This window comes from Orbicella faveolata, unplaced genomic scaffold (genome assembly GCF_042242905.1).
Source record: "Orbicella faveolata isolate gen_17 unplaced genomic scaffold, um_ofav_v1 contig_26, whole genome shotgun sequence".
Classification (NCBI taxonomy): Eukaryota; Metazoa; Cnidaria; class Anthozoa; order Scleractinia; family Merulinidae; genus Orbicella; species Orbicella faveolata.
In genome coordinates, this window is record NW_028301554.1 from 419,094 (window position 1) to 441,047 (window position 21,954).

Below are 21,954 nucleotides of genomic sequence, written 5' to 3' on the forward strand. Positions count from 1 at the left end.
GGCAGGTTTGTAAAGATTAGTGTCAGTAAAGATTTGTAAAGATTATACTTGCCAGAGTTTCACATCTGCCAAAATCAGAACTAATTGTTCAAACATTTGTAAAGTTTGTAAAGATTAGTGTCAGACATCCAACGATTATTAGTGTCAGTGTAAACACATTATGATTATAAATGTGCACGCAGCGAATGATATCATCAAACCATGAAATAAGCGTGAAATAAGCTTGTTACTCGGTTGATATCTTTCTTGGTCATGTGCTAACTCCAGTAATCAACTTCATCTGCTCATAGAATTGAACAGTTTATAGTACAGCTGAATTGTCATACTTGCCAGAGTTTCACATCTGCCAAAATCAGAACTAATTGTTCAAACATTGCTTGCCAGCATGATTTTTTGATACTAAAATTACTTCATACCACAGCTTCGATTGATAACGAGTGCTAGCTAGCGTATTTCAAAAACGTAATTGTTTCATATACGAAGAACACTACATGTGGCTTTGATTTTAAATGTTTACATTTATAGTGTCGTAGTAAGACTCCATACAAGTATGCTCGATGTTATAGATTTCTGGCCTTCTTATTTACAATTCAAATTAAAAATTAACAAGATTAAAAGGGTAATAACTGTAAGTAAAACCAGTTTGTGCTAGCTTGTTGGTACAAATTCCACCAGTGTTAAGTAATCAGTTTGTGGTACGTCGCTAGGAGTCCGCCATTTTGAAAACGTGGCAAAAGTCATCGGGATCTGGTGACGAATTTTTCGCTACGGGACCATGAGAGAAATGGGATTTACCTCTTGGGTGAAAATCATAAGTGCACCAAGTCATACGTCACCCGTTTTCTAGGCAAATTTTCTTTTGTTGCTTGAGCACTATGCTGGCTTGAAAGTTAAGTACAAGAAGCTAGTAAAGTACAACAAGCACGTAAGATAAATTTGGTTCAACAACAAGTGTTCTATAACTCGTTCAACTTATAATAACATTCATCCATGAAGTATTTGTGAGGAGAGAAGTTGTAAGCACGACATAATACGTAAAAGGTATATTTGGAACTAAAAAAGTCAGAAAACTGACCAGCTCTCAGTTGGTTTGACAGCTTGACTGGTAGAGCACTGCACTGCTATCGCAAAGGTCATGGGTTCGAATTCCGTTCAAGCCTGAATTTCTTTTCAGGCGTCATTTTCAAAACGGGTTAAGTCGTGTACATAACTCATGATAACTACGATGATCAGTCATGTCTTTATATCTTTCTCCCCAAGTTCAAATTTTCAAATCTGTCAAATTCACTTGCATAATACGTAAAGTGGAGCTCTTTTGTTGAATGGCCACGCCCTCGACACCTTTTTGAAAGACAAGCGTTACTTGAAGCTTTACAATCCAACTTAGGTCTCACAAACGCGAGGGAGTCACACAACTCACCACTTGTTGTAGTTAGAGAGGCTGATCTGTTCGAACGGAATGAAGGAAATTGATAGGGATTTCTTGGAGATGACCTGCTGTTTTCACGTTGTGGAAATGACATCAACGCGGGGTTTTCACCCGTTACTATTCTGCAAAATGTATTTTGTTCTTAAACAATTCTCTTTCAGTTTTAACACGTTGGTGACAATTACGTTTCTTTTTGCAGCGGAAAATGGGGATGCAAAAGTTACTATCGATTGTCCTTGTAGTGTTATGTGGTACGACGGCAACAGCTTTAGGTAAGGGCAATGTTACCAGAGCGGCGTTGACTATGTACAAACAAAATAGGTGTTTATTTCTTTCTGCGAAACTAGCTAATTGAAAAGTTTCGTTGGCGTTATTCTTTCGAGACAAAACAAAAGATTATTGACGGTCGTGGACCTTCCAACATAAATCTTCGTATCTTTGTTTACTCCCTTGAAGTTTTCCGGGCTTCCAAGCATGCTACTCTATCAACTGTGGTAAGACCATCGCCCTGGTGCAGTCTAATAGTTCTCCGAGTATCGTGGGGGAAGGGAGGGAGGGAGGGCTTGTCTTAGTCTTGTGGCATTTGTTGCATTGCAAGGTTGAGTTCTGTTTTTCCTTCTCCTCAGAAATAGACTTGCTGTCCCCAATCACCGAATCTCCCCTAAACTTCTTCGTAAGACGTATTTTGACGCCGAGCAGATCGAAAGCTTACCTCTTTGGTCGGTCAGTGAAGCTCATTCAAGCAGAAGAGGGTCTTCTTCAGAGAGTTATACTGAACATTGAATCAAACGAAGAATTCGTAATCAAATCGAGAATACGCATCATGTCATCGCGACCCGGAACATTGTTTTCTATTGCACATACTCAAAGGAAGCTGTTTCTTCTTGATTTGTCAAGCAAAGGTACAGGTGACAAGACAAGGCTGATTCTGAGATACAGATCAACTAATGACACTATGGAGACCATTGTGTTCAAAGACGTTGCGCCTCTGGGTGACACTAAGAGCTTTCACTCCGTGGTTATTCGCATTACGGATGTGTTCGAAAAAGGAAAGAAGATTTCCGCCTTGTCCTTGTTCGTGGATTGCAAATTTTTTGGTCGAGTTGATTCCTTATCGCCAATTTCGTCGATCTTCTCATACAGAGGCACTTTGCTGTCGCTGCTGGATTTCAGAATAGGACAGAGAGCGTATGGAAAGAAAGTTAATACACCGTGGATGGTAATTTACTTACATTATTAACAGATTTAATCTTTAACGGGGAAAATAAGGTTTTACTTCTTCCTTAGAAGGGTACGAATCCAGGGGACAAAGTGCATTTCAAATCTCTTCTCTGATAGTTTTCTAAACTCTAGTTGTCCGGGTTTGATCTGAGTGAGTTTGTGAGCCACTATATCAAAATACTTCTATGTATTGGCGTTAAGTGCTTTTGTTTGAGATATTTTGAAATGGCGCTTTAGAAGCCTGAAGGATAGTAGTTTTCTTTACCTTTTTCTATACTTCTGTTCTTGAATTCCCTTAGTACCCTTTCATATACTTTCCTGACCCAACCTGACTTTTTGGGCACAGCGTCCCAGTATAGTCTATTCTAGAGAGTCTTCCCAATCCCGCGAGGTCGCGGGAAAATAACTGGCACCAGCATACAGCCAAATGTTTAACTGACGAACCAATGTTTTATATCTCGTAATTAACTTGGAATTTTATACCAGTATCTCTCACTGGTTCGACGCTCGTTCCCAACTTTAAGAAAGAGATGTTTATAAATTAATACCGAATTGAACACTTCACGCAAACATATCTAGCAATTAAAAACATGTTAAAGGTGGCTTTTCTAAAGGTCTCTTTGCCCTGTCAAAGTTACTATAAACGATAATGACGATGACGATGTTTTTGTTGTTGTTAACAATGATGATGATGATGATTACTACGTTTTGAGCAGTTTTGAGTGAAAACCAACTCATTTACTCACAGTGATGTGGGTCTTTATTCCCTTCAGTGATAATTTCAGTGTTTTTGATGTCTTTTTCAGGGAGCCATAGAGAGTCTGTCATTAGTCTTCAAAAGACCCATAGATGAAATTCTCGCGGATGAAGAGTGTTCCTTGGCGGGTAATCTAAGTATGATCCACGAACTTTTCAACTTGTGTATTTGTTAATAATTCCTGATGTAGATAATTAGTTTTGACGAGTAATTGCAAACTGTCCGGCCACTCCTTCCGGTGTTCTAAAATACGGCTTTGTTTCATGTCCATGACTGATTGCGAACTCAAAGAGAAGAGAGTCTGATGGGGTTGAACTGATAACTGAGAACTGGCCAAAATTTTAACTGCAAGCACAGATCCGAAATCTGAAACATTTGCTGAGATTTGAGACATAGGATGGTTAAGTTATCACTGTAAATTTTAATGATAACTGAGTTTCCCCCTGCCAGACCTAATTTGCGTGGTCAAAAATAGGAGAAAGCGTTCTTATTTACATTGCCGTTGTTTTTCCTCTTACAAGTAGGCAAAAAAGCTCCCCGGCCTCCAGTTGAGTCTACCCTACTTAGACAAGAAGATATAGAGACCCTGGTTGGCCTGATACGGGATATTCGATACGACTTGTCTATGCAGGTAAGACCTTATGCGTCCAATGCAACCAATAATGATGATGATGATGATGATGATGATGATGATGATGATACAGGTAATGTTCCCCAAGTGTTGCCTTCAATGCATCGAACCACTTTCATTCGTTTAATATCCGCTCCTTCTCCCTCCATGCAATAAGAGACGAATGACTCAGTGATCGATGTTCCCAGCTCTGAAACAATAGGCCTAAAACCGTACGGCTGTAGAGAAAGCACAAATTGATTCAATTTCAAAGTATGATGAAGGGTAGCAGCTTTTTTGCCATCAAGAAAAAAGTTAATAACTTATCTCTGCATTGACTGATGTTCCCTTTTTTTAACCAAGGTTGCTGAGATCAAGTATTTGAGAAGACTTGTGGAAAATTGCCAGATGTGTCGAGGTATTAAATGAACGTACATAACGAAAGAAGTGCAATATATGTTTATTGCAAAGTAACAAAATCAAACTTAAATTCAATCCCTGTCTCTCTTTCATATTAAGGGGACGTTTCTTTTTCCTCTTTATCTATGAATTTCATGCTTTTCAATGCTTTTTGCCGTGTAGATTACGTTTTTTTCTTAATCTTGCAGTCTTACTTGAAATGGCGCTTTAGATGCCTGAAGGATAGTAGTTTTCTTTACCTTTTTCTATACTTCTGTTCTTGAATTCCCTTAGTACCCTTTCATATACTTTCCTGACCCAACCTGACTTTTCGGGCACAGCGTCCCAGTATAGTCTATTCTAGAGAGTCTTCCCAATCCCGCGAGGTCGCGGGAAAATAACTGGCACCAGCATACAGCCAACCATACTCTCAATCACTAACTTAAAAATTAAAATTAGCACTGTCGACCATACAGTAATTCATTTTCTTAACATCTCGCCTATTATATTCTTTCTTAAAGTTCAAGATTTCTGTCGCTTCAAGCCGTGTTTTCCTGGAGTGCCTTGTTTTAATGATCCAGCCACAGAAAAAGGATTTGAATGCGGAGAATGTCCGCTTGGAATGCTGGGAGATGGTATTAACTGTACCGACGTTGACGAGGTAACGAAGAAATTCGCACGTTAATTAAACACATTGGCCGCGTTACGATATAGGATGAGGCTAGTTCAGGAACTAGCTTCACTTCGAAATAAGCTAACAATAGTGTCTGCTTGTGTACGTCAGACTTTGTGCGTAATACGTTTTCTCCTGGAAGTAAGCGAGGCATTTGACTCGATAGTGTCCCTTTTGGCACATGCTTTAAATACTGATTTGATGGAGAACTTTTCACACTATACCTGGTGGCCCTCACGCTATTTTCTAGTTTAAACGTTACCTTGTAGCGGACCAAAGAAAAAACGACATGGTATTTGTTTATCTTTCGTTTTAAGTGTAATGAAACTGATCCTTGTGCCAAAGATGTTGGTGTTCTGTGTCACAATCGAAGTCCCGGATATTGGTGTCCACCTTGCCCAGATGGCTACTCGGGCAAAGAGATTCATGGGATTGGGTTGTACTTTGCAAGTAAAAACAAACAGGTAAGGCGAACTTGGAGTGTTTTTAACGAGAAATTGTGTTTCGTATGTTATTCAAGTTGTGCTCATGCGGCGCTGTTTTCTTTTTTCAGATCTGCACAGATATTGATGAATGCTCAGAAGACCCTCCCAAATGTGCGACAGAATCTAAATGCATTAACACGATGGTGTGTATTTTAGAAAATGGCTCAGGCGGTAACCTGCCTGTATATGTCTTTGTGTCTCTCTTTATTTGTGTCTGTCTGTGTTTCCGTCTGCCAGCCAACCAGTCCGGCAGTCAGTCTGTCAGTCAGTTATTTAGTCTGTCTGTCTGTCTGTTCTGTCTGTTCCGTCTGTTCTGTCTGTTTGTCTGTCCGTCAGTCAGCCAGTCATTCATCTAGCCAGCCAGCCAGCCAGCCATCCCGTCAGTGTCAGTCAGTCAGACACACTTTCGAACAATGTCTAATTCTTACCCAAATGCAAGATATGTCCATAAACCATTAGAATTACCAACCATCCTGCCCCACGTGTTATTTTACAGGGAGGATACAAGTGCGCACCTTGTCCTTCAGGATTTACAGGAGATCCTTACCACACCTGTTATCATTTAAGTTACTGCGATCCAAGCGATTCCAGAAGTAATCCTTGCAGTCAACATGCTAGATGCATTCGACTTCAAAGCGGCAGAGATTACAAGTGTGAGGTAGTTTAATGTTATTTGTTTTCGCAGAACTTAATTTTCGCGATTTTCTCGACAGCAAAAGAAAAGAAAAAGATTGAGTCGTTTGTCTTCATCCTGCTCAGGATCTCAGTCACGGTATTTTCAGTTATTTTGGCCATATACAAAATTACCTTGAAATTAAAGGAAACCTGAAAAAAGTACTTTACTAAGATAGAAAAATACCTAAGAAACTTGATTGGAGCAAGAGATGTTTGTCATTAGCTTGTTATGCCTGTTTGATTTTTCAGTGTCGTATCGGTTTTTCTGGAAATGGCCATCTTTGTGCCGAAGACTTAGATTTGGATGGCTTTCCTGACGTTGAGCTGAATTGTACCGAAAAAGAATGTCGCAAGGTAAAGTATGAGAAGAAAGGTTGCGAATGACAGAACACCAATTTTCTTCTGCTCGAAAAGACAAAATAATTTAAATTGAGACTTGTCATGGAGCTAAGTTCTCATGCTGATCCAATTTTAACGAATTAACATCTAAATAAAACGAGACTTAACATTTCAACGAGACATTCACGCAACGATGCTGCGAAGACTTGGGAACATTAATTGCATTCTAAACAATAAGTATGTGATTATGTTGGTGCTCCAAAATCAAATTAAACTACGCGATGTGTAACACCAACAAATGTCCGTACACTGATTCAGTTGGCTTCTAAAGGCATGTCAAGGAGGCTTTGTGTATCAGCAATGTTCGTCTCACGTCACTAAGGAATTATCTTTTCTGTTTTACAGGATAACTGCCTGAGAATACCCAATCCCGGTCAAGAGGATCTGGACGATGACGGACTGGGAGACATTTGCGATGACGACTTGGATGGCGACAGCATAAAGAATGACATGGTAAGAGTACGGTGAATATAACAAGGATCACTTAGCTTTCCTTTCGTACTTTATAGCTTGTCTTACCCCCTGGTTATCATTTAGGGAGATAGACTGGTAGCAGCAACCTAATACAAGCTAAAACAGGAGAACTCCTCTTTCCCTTCAATGCAACTGCGTTGCATGTACCTCACTGATTCGACCAGAACTTTGACGGTGACTAGATTCCATTGCATACAGCCGTTTGACTGATTTCCTCCCTATTTTTTCATAGGACAACTGTCCCCGCCATTTCAACCCAGCCCAATACAACAACGATGGTGATCTATATGGTAACGATTGTGACAACTGCCCTTACGTCGCCAACAAGTTTCAGAGTGATAATGATAAAGACGGAATCGGTGACCCATGTGATAAGGACGTCGATGGAGACGGTAAGATGAGGGACTGGGGCTTAGTTGGGAAGCTAGACAGAAAAAAGACTTGCGTTATTTTGGAAAGGAAAAAGGTTGAAAGTTTTACGCGATTTATGAATTAGGCATAAAAAGCTTTTTCTATCGCAGAGAAACAGTGTGGAATACACTGCCCAAGGAGTGTAGAACATGTGCAAGCTATAAGTCTTTTAAAAGATCGAACAAACAGTTATGTATATTGGTCTTCAATATTTTATTACAAGTCAAGATATTCACCATGCTAAGCGGTAATGGTAATTTTTCTCTGTACTGATGTGTCTTCGTATTTGAATAGTATCACCTCATAGTTGTATTGTTTTGGATTGGATCGCAAGGAGCGTCTACTAATGTTCTAACCGATTATGAAGTCCCTTTGCTATTTATGACAACGCCGAGTTTTAATTAAATGACCTTATTCTTCTTGTAATATCATACAGGTGTACTAAACTCAATCGACAATTGTCCTATGATATCAAACCCACTCCAGGTCGATTCCGATGGCGATACAGTGGGTGATGAGTGTGATAACTGTCCTTCCACAATGAACATCCGACAGGTAAATAACACAGTGCTCATAAATGGCTATATTCATTTGGGGTCATTGCAGTGTAGCACCTTCGTCCTTCCCCCGTCCTGGAAACACTCCTTGACAAAGAACAGGACTTCGGGGACAAATCTCATATGAAAAGGTCGGAGATGCTTGTCAGAAAACTTGAATTAAACCCCTAAAGGAGATGAATCTGGGCGTGGCTCTAGCGTTATTTCACACCTTAAAGATAGCACTTTATACGGAGTACGCGTGATTACCAGCCGCTATTCAGAAAAGGAGTCCTGCCTAGTAGACCGAACTCGCGAGAGCGGCAAAAATCTGGCCTAAAGACGGAAAAAGGAGCGTTTTTTTTATATTGTTATCTCTTCTAGTGCTTCCTAAAAATACTTTGACAGCTAAAAATAGGTGAGTTTCGTCCTGGACACCATAGGTGAGACCAGAATACTTGACTTACACCCCTAATGGAGACGACGAACATCCCCGACCTTTTCAGGTGGGAGTCGCCCTCTCCCCTCCGGGAACAGGACTCACAAGTTGACCGACTCACCGGCTATTGGTTTTAGTCTGATAGGGACGGAGATGGACTGGGCGATAACTGCGACACCAATAGAGATGACGATAATGACGGTGTAGATGACATGATCGATAATTGTAGAGGAATTCCAAATCCTGATCAGATTGATAACGACAAAGATGAAAAAGGTAAGCAGCTGCATGTTCACACGACCGATATAAACCATCGTCATTCCCTGTTCGTGGGGAAAGACTGTGAGACAACTCTGTTTAATAAACTTAAACCAGTGAAGAGGGTCTTAATTGCCTGGGTACTATGTTTCATTCCAGGTGATGCTTGTGATAACGACGACGACGATGACGGTGTTCTGGATAGGGAAGACAACTGCCAACTAGTTCCGAATCCTACTCAACGAGATTTAAACGGTTAGTACAATTTTTATGTTCTCGAGAATAAATACTTTGTATTATGTTTTGATGTCTCTATTCGCCCAGAGGAGAGCTAGGAATTACGAAGATGATGTTTTGAAGACTTGAGAAGTTGTTGACATTAAAAGCTTAAATCTTTGAATTATGACACCATTGTTAACAGAGGACAATGGTTATGAAACTCGTCAAAGTTCCTTGTTGTATGTTTTTGTTCTCTTTTTTGGCCTTGACCGTGCACAAAACACAATAGTTTACTCCGTACTGAGGAACTAACCAATAGAAACGTGTTGGTTACGTAATTCATGCATAGTGTATGAGCGCAAAACAAAAGAATGTGCACGGTCGTAGACCTTCCAACATAAATCTTGGCATCTTTGTTTGCTCCTTTGATGTTTGCCGGGCTTCATAACCAGTCCCCTGTATTAACTATGATGGCACATAAAACAACTTGCCCTCCTCTACTCTCCACAGGTAATGGCTTAGGGGACCCCTGTGATGGCGATTTTGATGGAGACAAGGTCACAGATTACGAGGATGCCTGTTCGATTAACCATCACGTGACCCGTACAGACTTCAGCAGGTTGCAGACTGTCGATTTGAGTCCATTTGAATCCTCGTCAAAGATCAAGCCCCCTATATGGGCTGTTGACTCAACGGTAAGAATTACTTAATGACAAGATGTAATTCTTTAATCGACGATATCGATGCCTGTATGGGCCTTGAACCCATTACCCCAAGATTTCCATCTCCCAGAGCCTTAAAGTTTAGCAACCCTAGCGTGGAGCCTGGGAGCAAAAACTAGACCCTACCTTCTCGCCCCGGATCACACATAGAGCTCGTCACCCGTCAGTAATATAAATTAACTCATCAAATTCATATTAATCCTGAAGATGAATTATACGACTGTCCTTTGATCGCTCTCTCGTGAACTCTGTTATTCAATTAGGTCCTGTTTAGCAATATCTGTTGCTAAATCACAACATGAAAAACAAGCGAGTAAAATACAATAGTTCTAAAAGCAAAAAGAGCATTAAACAATGTTAATCTGACAATGAAAATCAAAATGAAAGTGAAAAATATGTTTCCTGTTTAATTTTTTTTTCACTCACCATGCATGGACGTCTTGGTCTTTTAAAGGTTGGACGGAAAGGCGTAGAGGCGGTGTCGAGGATTGCACAACAATCTTCAGAACATGAATTCTGGAACATTTCTTACCCTTTCAGAAGTTGCAAGACATGAGAATTTTGTTCATTTATTCAATGTTCAGTATTTGTTCGTTTGCAGGGAACACAAGTCACAGAAGACGAAAACAGCGATCCCGGAATTGCTATTGGTAAGTAAAACTATAGCTTTACAATTTACTATTTCTTTATCCATTCACATAAACTTTCCAGGGGTTCACCAAAACGTTGTTATATTGCAGGAGATGTTGCGTTCAACGGTGTGGATTTTAATGGAACACTTCGAGTGGGAACACGACACGATGATGACTTCGTAGGACTCGTGTTCAGTTACCAAAACAACAGACAGTTCTACCTTATATCTTGGAAACAGAGTGACCAGGGTTACTGGGAAATGAAACCGTCCAGAGCTGAGGCAGTTCGAGGAATACAAATAAAGGTAATTCTAACCAGGTAAAAGTCTGCGTCAGGCCAAACGGCTCATCATGCACATCGGAGCTTATCCCAGTTTTTTGCTTCTCTTTCTTTCAGCTGGTCGATTCTGAAACTGGTCCAGGATTTGATCTTAGAAATGCATTGTGGCATTCCGGTGACGTAAAAGGACAGGCGAGTGGCAACTGGCTGGCTTATTCTTTCTCTCGCTAACACTTCAAACTCCACTAAGCACTATCTTGATTACTAACGATCTAAAAATTCGACACCCATTTTGCAGAACTTACCATTGTGTGACATTGGGCTTGAAAACTAATGGCGTATTACGTTTTTAATCTATTATGTTGTTGCCTGTCTCCCACCCCGCCTAAAGAAAAAATACATGTTTTATTGAGCAGCATGATAACAGCACATCACAAAACGTATTTTTGTTAATATTGCCTATAACCTCACTTCATCCCTCTCACCACTCTTCGGATATGAGTCTCAAACAAACCCTACTGTGAAAAAAGATGTATAAGACCAGGGCTCGCAACCGCATTTATCACGGTATACAAAACAAAAATAAATTGCTATTATCACTATTAAGGACTCGCCTATGTTTCTCGTGAACACAATAGAAGTACATAAACAATTTTTTCTAAATGGTGATTACATCCTCACCTTCCTTGGCCAGTTTGAAAGCGTTGAATCGTAGAAAAAGTAGTTTTAACTAATTGATATTATATTCAGGTTAAAGAAATTTGGCGAGACACCAAGCTCCAAGGATGGAAAGACGAAACAGATTACGACTTTAAGTTGATGCACAGACCTGCTGTTGGACTAATAAGGTAAAATAAATCTCTGTTTTTGGTCTAATGTCCCTCATTCAGTAAAAATGACTGACGACAAGAAAGGAAGTCAAAGGAAGAGGAAGTGAGGAAGGGAAACACGAGCAAATGGCGTTATGATTCGTAAGCTGCCTGCTTTGTATAGGCACACTGTTTAACCAATGACAGTGCTTGATATATTGGCACTCATTATCAATACCTGAGAAAAGAGTATTCCAGAGTAAAAAAAATTTAACTTTTCAGTGCTCATATTCCTTTGAAAGTTTTGCCAAGCGCTCAAAATTCATTGTTACTCTTTTATTCGAACTGACAGAACAAGTCCCTAGCGTGTTGTTCTCACAAACTCACAATTGTTAAATTACATTTATCAGCATTTTTTTTTAGATTGCTAGTCTTCTCTGAGGCTGAGATAGTGGTGGATACAGGATATATAATTGACAAGACCCTGAGAGGCGGTAGGCTTGGGATGTACGTGTTTTCTCAGGGTAAAGTCATCTGGCATAAGTTGTCCTACCGATGTAGCGGTAAGTGCTTTTTGAAAATATTCACTTGATCTGCTATTAGACTTATATTGTTTCTTGTGCTAACACTTGGATTACACGCTTTTTGTTGGTCTCGTTGCTTCCCTTGTGCTTCATAACAGAAAAAAGTGAGACTCATAATTTGCGATAGTTCCAGCCATTATTTCTTTTTATGTTATACCCGACAAAAGTCTGATTGTGCGAGAGTAGTGCAATAAGTCCCATGTTGCAACTAATACCTTGATGTTATTCACGGTGATCCACTGACATGTGGCGTCTATTGCCTTGACGGATCACGTGGTTTAGCGAAAGAAGAGTTTACTAACGAGAAACTCTCTCTTTCTCAACAGAGCACGTCCCGGATGACTTTCAAGCTCTGTAATCTGAGAACCAGTCAGCGAAAGCTGATCTGTAGCGCTTCATTGTGGAGCATACCAAACACAGCTTCCCGTCCCGACTTAGGACTTCGAGCCTGAACACTGTGTACAATTTATTACTTTCCACACAGGATGGTGGAAATATCAATGGCCCGAATACCGGAGGCATTATTAACTGATAACAATTTGTTAAAGATAACGCATGCTTTTCTTGCTCAACGCAAAATCTAAACGCTGCAACTGCAGCCTAGGGGTGTATAGAGCCCCATGTTAGACTTTTAAATGCTGTACGTTCCGCGGCACGGTATAATACGAGACAAAATCTCGAAAGCATAACCCTGGATTGATGGGAATATCTATCCGTGGCTGTTGTTAGAAATAATAAATAAATAATTAATGACGATCGCCAGTTACCTTCCAAGCCGTGTGAAGACTGCGCAACTTGGGTATGCCTGTGTCTTGTAACCAGCAAACAGATAAAGAAACAAAGGAGTTGACCTCAACAAGTTCATCGCAAGTTTGGGTCACCTGTGGCAACTCTTGCCGGGGTAACACTTCTTCAATTTCGGCTTGTTTTGTTCCCATTGGTGGCATTGAATTGAGTGCTTTAAGGAATCTAAAAATGTTATGTTTTTATCATAAATATTCACTACATATTATTATTAAATGTTAAATTTTAGACTGCGTTCTAAGCAGTCACAAGCAAACAATTTACAAAATATCTCTTCAGTTAATTATGTTAATGCATGTCTCACTGTGAAAAGGGTCAATTCTGTTAATGCATGTCTGACTGTGAAAAGGGCCAATGAATTGGAAACACGAGCAACGATTTTACACCTTCTATGCCGCCTCATGACACAGATTGGATAGTACGTGCACTGCCATTGGCTAGAATTGTTTATTGTGTGTATAAAAGAATACGATAGGGTAAACAAGTGAAACGAAAACCGTGAATTATTGTAAAATACTTTCGTTAGTCACGAGTACTTGACAATCAATCGTGCTCTGCTCGTGAGTTTTGCATTTCATTCGTGTTCGGCTTCCGTACTTTTGCCAGATAAGCATGCAACAAGTTTGTTATCGACTGTCTCGTATATTTTGTACTTCAAATTATGTGAATACCGTGATTTAGCGAGGAGAAATCCCGGAGTTGTACTGCTAAAGATCCGGGAGATAAAGGATATAGCTTATACAGAAGAGATTAGTGAAACACAAATACGACTGTGTGTGTGTGTGAGGGGGTGGGGGGTGGGGGTGGGGGTGGGGGTGGGAATTGGGGAAAGTGAGGATTGGCCGTATAACGAGCTCATTTCGCATGAAACGCTCGGAGAATTGAGGAAGGTGGGATTGAAGCTGTGTGCGGTGGGATATTAGTTACCTGTAGGAGTTTCACCCTGTTAATAGAATTCACAGCAGTGAAGTCAGTTCTTGTTTCATCGGAGGTAAAGTAATGTACTATGGAATGTTCTGGATAACATTGATCATTCACTCGCATGGAAGATATTACAACTTTAAGGGAGCTCTGTGGTCTTTTTAGATTCAATCTATTATTGTTTCTTTTAAATCGAGAGGAACATGCGAAACTTGACATACAATTTGACAACAGTAAACCTGATATTCCCCAGTTTGTCCGTATTGAAGCCTCACTTCTTAATGCTCAGTGAATAGTTTCTTATCTATTAATCCAAAACATTTATAATTAAAATAGTTACACAAGTGTAACTGTTAAAACACCTCTTCATAACATATTTCTTCATTATAGGAGAGCATCTCAGTAAGGTCAAAGGCCCATTTATTTTTACGTTATTGTAAACATACATTAAAATATGAATTTTGAATGATCTGCTGGGCAGTATAACTCGTTTGTTTTCAGCAAAACTACTGATTTTCCCTTCACTACACAATCGAACACGCTCAAAGGTTGAGGCATGGCCGCGTTGGTCAGCCAGGCCCAAGATATGTTTCAATTGTGACAATAAGCTTACAGCAAAGTGGTTAAGGGATACATCAAATAACGTCCTACATGCCCCAAAGCCGGGCACGTAAACCCCAAAAACCTCTTGCCCGTGACCGTCCTCCTCCGACCAAATGCAGTGGCACCACCTTTGGGGTTTTAAGGTTGATATATAACGCTAATTACATAATGAAAATAAACCTTATGCGAAAGTGCTAGTGGCAAGGCTGACCGTAAAACGTCACAAGGTTTTCAACCGTCTCTTTTTACAAACGTACTACCCATGAACCTTCGCGGACTACGTTCGCACCCAGTTCTCTGTTCCGTGTCGGCAAAATATTAATTTTTGTCAATTCTCTATTTTCTAATTGCCCATAATGCACTCTGTTTGCCCCCCAAATTTTGCATAAACTATTGTTGTGAAATGCTCTTTGGAATATGCAGACCTCCCAAGAGTGTTTCACAACAATAGGTTATGCAAAATTTGGGGGGCAAACAGAGTGCATAATGGGCAATTGGAAAATAGAGAATACCGATTATCACAAATTACATCACGAAGTAGGTCGTACTCTGCAAGGAGTGGTTTAATTTCATGATAACGCTGTTTGGAGATCACAAAACGATTCGAATTTGTAAATAAACATTTCGTCCAAATAAAGTATAAAATAAAGTATATACTGAACACCACTTAACATGATGCCTTCTCACGGCCTCGGTCCCACGATTCCTAGCTACTGTTCGAGTGTTCAGACTAGGTAAACCAAACCAAACATTCAACCTTAAACGCAACAATATCTGTACTGAGATTGATTGGGTAATGAACGCAGTTCTTAAAATTATTCAGAACCTACTTTCTTTTACCAACAAAAGGTGTTCGCTACACAGGAAGTTTGACCATACCTTTCGTTGTACTTCTACTGTTGTTTCACGCAGACAATTCATTCTGTGTACCATTTAAGTCTGTTCTTTTTATTGCAATTCGTGAACGAGTATCTTACAGAGCGACTCGTACAATTCCATACTATCTCGTTAACGAATTTTAACATAATTTGCAGATTTCATTACAGCCCTAAGGGCACTAGAGTAGGTTTCTTTTTTTACCCCCAAGAGGTGTTTGTACCCCAATGTGCGGATTTACAACGTCACGAGTAAATAAAGAGACATTTAATTCGTATATGTAACTTTGCATTCTGAGAGGCTACATCTGCCTAACGGGTCACCAAAAACACAGGCACATCTACATGAGATCAAGCATCACTGTCTATACACTGCACACATGCGCATTGTGCACGTATTTCTCCTTAAAACCCATACTTTGACTGAGTCTGTCTGCGAGTCTGCCGGTTGGCTGACCACTGTTGACGAAGTTCCAGCTCCCGTTCTTTAGCCTGCGGTGTAAAATAAAAGAAAGTCAGATCTTTTGGCTGGACTCAGTTCTACTCGGTATAATTTATTTCTTTTATAAGGCTGATTTGCCGTATTCATTATACACCTAATTCCTGGGTGGAAATGCAACTTACCTGAAAAGCCAAATAAGTGATCTGATGCTTTCTTCTTTGCTGATTGGTTGGCATGTCTTTCTTTTTCTGTACATGGACAAGCAAGTAAGAGAAGAAATAATGGTATATCCAACTTTGTTAATATTACATAACTGTAGATTGTCTAAAGAACATGTAAGTTGAAATAACAATTTTACGCAAATTTATTAACCACTTTTCGAGGACTTGGCCATTTCATTGTCTTGTAAATCAAACTCATTTTCACATGAAAGGTTTTGCGCGAGGCCTCGTTTTGAAACAGAGGCACATGGTAACTCGGAAATGCCTATCAGGATTTTATGGGAATGTGGTCATGTGACCTCGCTTGAACTCCACATGCCAGCAGGATCCAAAAGGACTACTGTTTAGCAGAGATGCAGCATGTGACCAGCAATCATCAACGATGAGCTCAATGATGCGACAGAAGAATTTTTGGCGAGTTCTGACTTCAAAATATTATAAGACGGAAAGCGAATTTCAAAATCTCCTTTACCCTTGAAGGTACGTATGCAATTTCTTCTGTTCCATATTTAGCCAACATCGCCGCTGAGTCTCCGACCTGGTCAGCAGCATTAACATCAACAATGTTAATCTCCTCGCGACGATTCCTTCTTCCCTGGAGTTTATGTAACTGAGGTAAAAGAAAAGAAAGCAACTTTATGTATTAGCAGACGTCCCTCGCACTTGTCACGCAATCTTCCTTCCTCAAGTACGGGAGGAACGCGTGACCAGCCCAAAGAGCGTCCGTGTAAGAGGATACATGTACCTTACAGTTTGGTCTGACTGGCGTACAAAAGTTTAATTGTTCCACAGTAAAATTATTTCCTTCCATGCACTGTACAATACTTTACATGTACATAATGACATGAAATTTCGCCCTACCCCATTAATAAGGCCACTCTTTTAATACGGCCAAATTTTCAAGGCCTGTTGGTGATCGTATTAACACAGTTACACTGTAGAGCTCTACAGGATGTTCCTACATGTAATTCATGAGCATATTTAAGTTTAGTGGCTGTTATGGTCATGGTTTTAAACTGACAAACCACAGATTTGCTCATTCAACCTGCAATCTGGGGAGGGGCGGAGGGGGGGGGGGACTCCCATGTCAAAAAGACGAAATTTTGAAAAGAACCCCCCCTAAAAAAACACATTAACTGACAATTTCGTAAATTTTAATAGTGATAAAAAGAAATGACTTGTTTTGAATACCTTCTAACCATATTTAGTTGATTGTCAAATATCTCCTGTCATATTTTTTCTGCTCAATACCCTTTAAGGTACCACGAAAGCTTCCACTGTGGACCTTTTGAGGCTGAGCAATTTAACGTGTACAAAAAGTGCTTTTTTTAACCCCCCAAAGGGGCTGATGAGCACCATGTCATCCTTTTGTTATCGGAGTCCCCTGCCTGGGACTGCTTAATGCTTGACTGTTAAGAATGCTGTATATACAATATGTGTACATAAGTACCATTGACAGGAGCTAGTAATCACCTTCTCTAAATCAAGGTCTGTTTCCTCCTGTTGTCCTTGAGCTTGTGCCACTGCTGATGCCCCTGTAGGGTAGGTGTAGGTGTAAGTTTCAGTCTCTTGGCTGTAATAAGGTTGATTGACAAAAGAGCTGCCAGCATCATAGCTATAACTTGCCTGAAGAAAACAAAAAAGATGGCAGATGCAAATGTACATGACTTCAATATAGTGTTCTCACTTTTGTAACCTTACATCTGTAATAAAATCATTCAGATGGTGATGCTAAGAAGTAGTAGCATATATTCAGTGTGTACAGTTCTCAACAGATGCATTTCTGATATATGACAAGACAATAAACTTGTAGGAGTGACACACTCTATACACACCTACTGTAGCCATAATACCTGCAAAAATTATGTTGGCTGTCCAAAAGGTCTTAAACTAAACAAGAATTCTTAAGTGTCAATGTATGCTATATTTTTCACTGGCATCCACACTTTCTAAAGGATTTTTTTTACACTGCTTCATAAATTGTTAGCCATGACCAAACTATAGTAGTAGCAAATTTTGAACAACCACTTCAAATTCTGACTAAAAACATTGCTGGTATGCTAATTGCAAACAAATGCATATTCCAAATAGGATATTGGCTATTTACAAAACATTAATGAGCACTGTGGAGAACAGATGCAAGTACTGCTTGAGAGAAGGATTTGCACAGGGTATCCAAGATTTCCTTATTCACTTCTCCATGCCACCTTCACAATCTACAACTGGGGTCTCACATGCTCAATGCATTTAGTGCATTTAGATACATGTATTACGCTATTAGCCATTTCGAACTTGATGAAACCAAATCACTTCATGATCTCGGTCACCAAAAAGCTAGTTACTCTTAGCTTACATCTCTAGATGTTTGGAAGATTGATGCACTCACATAATTTTCATTGGAATATCCTCCATACTGCTGGTTCTGCCCACTTTGTTGTTCATAGTAGTATGTCCTAGTTTCTAATTCCTGTCGGCTTGGATTCTCCCCACTTCCAACACCAGCCTGGGGATCCCCTATTTCCCCTATCTCTGGGGATGGTGTTACAGTCACATGGTTGCCACTACTATGGGAAGTGCTTGTACTTGGTGACATCTCGCCATGTGAAGAGGATGCTACCGAAGGATGTTTACTTTCTACCAATGGAGCTATGAAACTTCTGTTTGACTCAGAAATATGACTTTGGGAAGCATCGTCTTTTTCATCAATGGCACTCTCAGATTTGTCATTAAATGTAAAAAAGCTGACAGGTTCATCTTCATCATCACTTGTAGCTTCTTCAACCTGCTTGGGTTTTGATGTTTTATGAGGTTTTTTCTCTACAGTGGTTGGCTTTTTTGTCAACGTGTGTGGAATCAATGGCCTGCTTGCCAGTTTGACTGAAGGTTTGTTTGGGTTGTCCGATTTCAGTGTGATGCTGTGCTTTGGTTTGGGAAGAAGGGCTTTGAGACCTGATCCTCCCTAAGACAAATCAAAACCCAAAGTGAAAAAATATGTAATATGTTGATCTCAAATACTGTTCATTCAACTCTAACAAGACTTACCTTCGATGGTGCAAGTGTCTTTGCTGCTGGCATATCATCTTCTTCATCAGAATCAGTCTGAAAAAAACCACAAGAAAACAGAGAGACGATTTCTATAGCAATGCTCTTATCAGTCTTTATGGTCCTTGTGGTACACACACTAATAGTGATATATCTGTTCACTACCTGTATATATATGTACACAAAAGTTGAGACACTTATAAATGGCTTGCAATGTGTGTTTACATCACCTATTGCAAACATAAGTGAGCACTTGAGAGAAATAGAAAGTTCATGTCAATCTGAGCCTTGCATAAGTACTTTGAAATATCAGAAATTCCAAGAAATCATATATGATCGACATAATGGTCACAGGGTCAGTACTTGGGATTCAGGCTGGAGGGGCTAAGATATGTGCCTTGATCAAGGTCTTGGAGGAGACACTTACATGTACATGTAACTAGCACAGTGCCTCTCTCCACCCAGGAGCACTTTTATAACTTGGTACCAAAGAAATGATGGCAACCTGACAAAACTTTGGGAACAGTTCCTTCCCAGGGAAGTAGAAGTGAACCTTTGGTTACCACCACCTCTCCTCAGCGACCAGTTTTCCTTATTTTAAAACTTAGTTTGGTAAACTTTAATTCTAGGTATGAGTATCAAAAAAGTTGTCGTTGTGGTTGTTGTTTCCAAAATACCAAAAGTTTCCAAGTCAAATCACTGTATTTGGAACTGTAAGGGACACTGACCACTTTTTGAGCTAAAAATTTGAACTGTTCTTTTGTTTTTAACCTCCCGAAAGCAACCACTTGACAGATAATAGAGCAGAAATTGGATAATAAAGTGTTGTAACATTATTGCATTCCTAACTAGTACAAAAGATGGAAATTTCTCAATGGCAAATACCAGATTTTTACTCCAAATTAACTTTATGTACAAGTGAATAAAACATTAAAAACATGGGGTAAATGTCTGCAGTGACGAGGTGCTAATGATGCAAAATTCTGACCCAATAAGGTCTGAGCTCTTGTAAGTGACCCTCTCTCCCACCTGGGCTTGACATTTTGGGTGGTAGCTTACAGGAGGTTCACCTGTATTATATACAGTAGTTGCTTTGTGGTATAAACTTAGTAAATTAATTGTTAAGCATAGAGACAAAAGAGTCATCTTTGAAACTGGAGAAACCATAAGAAGTACATTTAAGGCAAAAAAACTTGTAAAAGTAATTATTTAACTGCAAAACATGGCGTAATTTGCATGAGCTTGTTACTAAAGGATGTGTTTGTGCATCAAGAATGAATTAAAATTTGGAGTGTTCATGTTATTGGAGGGAGGAAAAGCAAGGGAAAGTAAGGATGAGAACCAACAAACCTAATCCAGTTTCTGTATGATACTGGGTCCAGTATTCTAACCCAAGCAGATAGATGGAGGACAAGCAGTCTAACTGTGCCAACCCTGCTATGCAGGCTGCCGATGAGTGCTCGCACAGCAATAACAAGCAGTAACAAGCAATAACCTTCACCTTTTTACCCCCAAGGTAATTAAAGAATCAAGACAGTGTCTCTTTCATCACTCTGATACACATGACCCACCTCATTGGCTTTTATCATTTTTTTCTCTGGAGAAATCAGATACACTCATTGCCAAAATAACTCACAATAGGCAGTAATTATACAATCATGTAAATGTATCATTACCTTAGGGGCAGTAGGGATGGCTATTTTGATTGGCTGCTTTGATTTTCTGTCCCCTGCTGTGGATACTTTACTTTCCAAATTTTTCTGCCAAGTGTTTTCAGCTTGCCAAGGGGTTGGTAGAAGTGAAAATAAGCTGCCCACAGACTTGGGTTTATTATCAGCTTCACTCTTTGTAACCTTCTTTGCTCTCTTCGCAATAGGCTCGTACTCTTCTTCTATTTCCAGAATTTCTTCATCCTCCAGCATTGCTTCTAAGCCATCAGGGGTCGTTTTATTACCAGGGATGGTTTGTCCACTCCTATTTTCTTTCTCGATGTTGCTCACATTTTTGGGTTTTGGAAGAATTGAGGACAAAGCGCTTTTTCGATCAGATGAACTCGACAATTTACTCGTTTGCTTCGGCGATGGCAGAATCAAACCCTTGGCTTCAGCTGGAACTTTTCCTTCTGTAGTCAACAGAGGCTTTTTGATATCATCTTGATGATTTTGGACGTCTTCATCACTTTCCTCGTCACTGCTACCGTATGCAACAAGTGACATCTTGCCAATTCTACAAGCGCCTCGAGTTTTCAGCAGTCGGAAGGGGCAAAAAGAATACTTCTTTTAAACTTCCTTGATATAGTTTTTATCTTTTTCAATGCTTGAGCCATGCGATCGGAGAAATCCTTTCAGCGTTTTTGAGCGCTCTTGCTGTCAGCATCGCCGCCATGTTTGTTGATTCCTAGTGCCCAGGAATGCGCAGAGATAGGATTCGTGCCCAGATCACAGGCGATTAATACGTGACATTATGCTGTTGGCGATTGCGTTACAGTTTTAGCCGTTTATAAGACAGTGTATGAGAATGCTTCGAAAATTGCGTTATTTTGATGTCTCTGGGTTCCTAGAGGTGGTTTAGAGCCATTTAGGCGAGTTTTACTTTCTGGCGGTTTGCTTCCCCTAAAGAGAAACTTTAGGGGAAGAGAAACTTTCTCTTTTGGGGGAAGCAAGCCCCCAGAAAGTAAAACTCGCCTAAATGGCTCTAAACCACCTCCAGGAACCCAGAGCCATCAAAATAACGCAATGCAAACATAAGGTAAGCCATTTTATTCAAATTATTTTCTACACGTAGCATTTAGAGTAATTTTCGAAGCATTCTCATAAATTGTCTTATAAACGACTAAAATTGTAACGCAATCGCCAACAGCATAATGTCACGTATTAGTCGTATTCAACGTCTGGGCCGCCTGTGCCTAGATCTTACAACAACAACAACAGTTTATTTCTACTACTGTAAACAACTAAAAGAATTTACAAGATTATAATTATAAATGAATAAATAAACAGTACAGTATATACAGTGGTGGGACACCCAAAATAAC

At 39.8% G+C, this 21,954-nt stretch overlaps 2 protein-coding genes across 13 annotated transcripts in view; one reads left to right on the plus strand and one right to left on the minus strand.

Moving 5' to 3' along the window:
* The window catches only part of LOC110068817 (cartilage oligomeric matrix protein-like), a 46,659-nt gene extending 33,078 nt beyond the window's left edge, over positions 1-13,581 (plus strand). For 7 of the 12 annotated variants that reach the window (XM_089295629.1, XM_089295630.1, XM_089295632.1 and 4 more), the window contains 22 exons: positions 1,629-1,701; positions 2,056-2,648; positions 3,457-3,544; positions 3,929-4,038; positions 4,381-4,435; positions 4,938-5,077; positions 5,407-5,553; positions 5,643-5,717; positions 6,071-6,232; positions 6,499-6,603; positions 6,994-7,101; positions 7,355-7,514; positions 7,970-8,088; positions 8,646-8,784; positions 8,926-9,021; positions 9,496-9,680; positions 10,309-10,357; positions 10,448-10,644; positions 10,737-10,811; positions 11,370-11,467; positions 11,852-11,991; positions 12,339-13,581. In XM_089295629.1, the coding sequence (XP_089151755.1) occupies positions 1,635-1,701; positions 2,056-2,648; positions 3,457-3,544; positions 3,929-4,038; positions 4,381-4,435; positions 4,938-5,077; positions 5,407-5,553; positions 5,643-5,717; positions 6,071-6,232; positions 6,499-6,603; positions 6,994-7,101; positions 7,355-7,514; positions 7,970-8,088; positions 8,646-8,784; positions 8,926-9,021; positions 9,496-9,680; positions 10,309-10,357; positions 10,448-10,644; positions 10,737-10,811; positions 11,370-11,467; positions 11,852-11,991; positions 12,339-12,370 (2,940 nt within the window). In that variant the 5' untranslated portion in view covers positions 1,629-1,634 and the 3' untranslated portion in view covers positions 12,371-13,581. Of the gene's footprint in view, positions 1-1,625; positions 1,702-2,055; positions 2,649-3,456; positions 3,545-3,928; positions 4,039-4,380; positions 4,436-4,937; positions 5,078-5,406; positions 5,554-5,642; positions 5,718-6,070; positions 6,233-6,498; positions 6,604-6,993; positions 7,102-7,354; positions 7,515-7,969; positions 8,089-8,645; positions 8,785-8,925; positions 9,022-9,495; positions 9,681-10,308; positions 10,358-10,447; positions 10,645-10,736; positions 10,812-11,369; positions 11,468-11,851; positions 11,992-12,338 lie in introns of all 12 variants that reach the window. The other 5 variants (XM_089295633.1, XM_089295639.1, XM_089295635.1 and 2 more) reach the window with 4 other exon arrangements.
* Positions 13,582-15,260: 1,679 nt separating this feature from the next.
* Positions 15,261-21,351, minus strand: LOC110068883 (proline-rich protein PRCC-like). Its single transcript, XM_020776302.2, has 7 exons — positions 20,597-21,351; positions 18,921-18,977; positions 18,265-18,837; positions 17,352-17,504; positions 16,351-16,488; positions 15,840-15,905; positions 15,261-15,707 (listed from the first exon to the last, which is right to left on the minus strand). Exons 1-7 carry the CDS (start codon positions 21,134-21,136, stop codon positions 15,621-15,623), a joined length of 1,614 nt encoding a protein of 537 aa, XP_020631961.2. The 5' UTR covers positions 21,137-21,351; the 3' UTR covers positions 15,261-15,620.
* Positions 21,352-21,954: the final 603 nt, after the last annotated feature.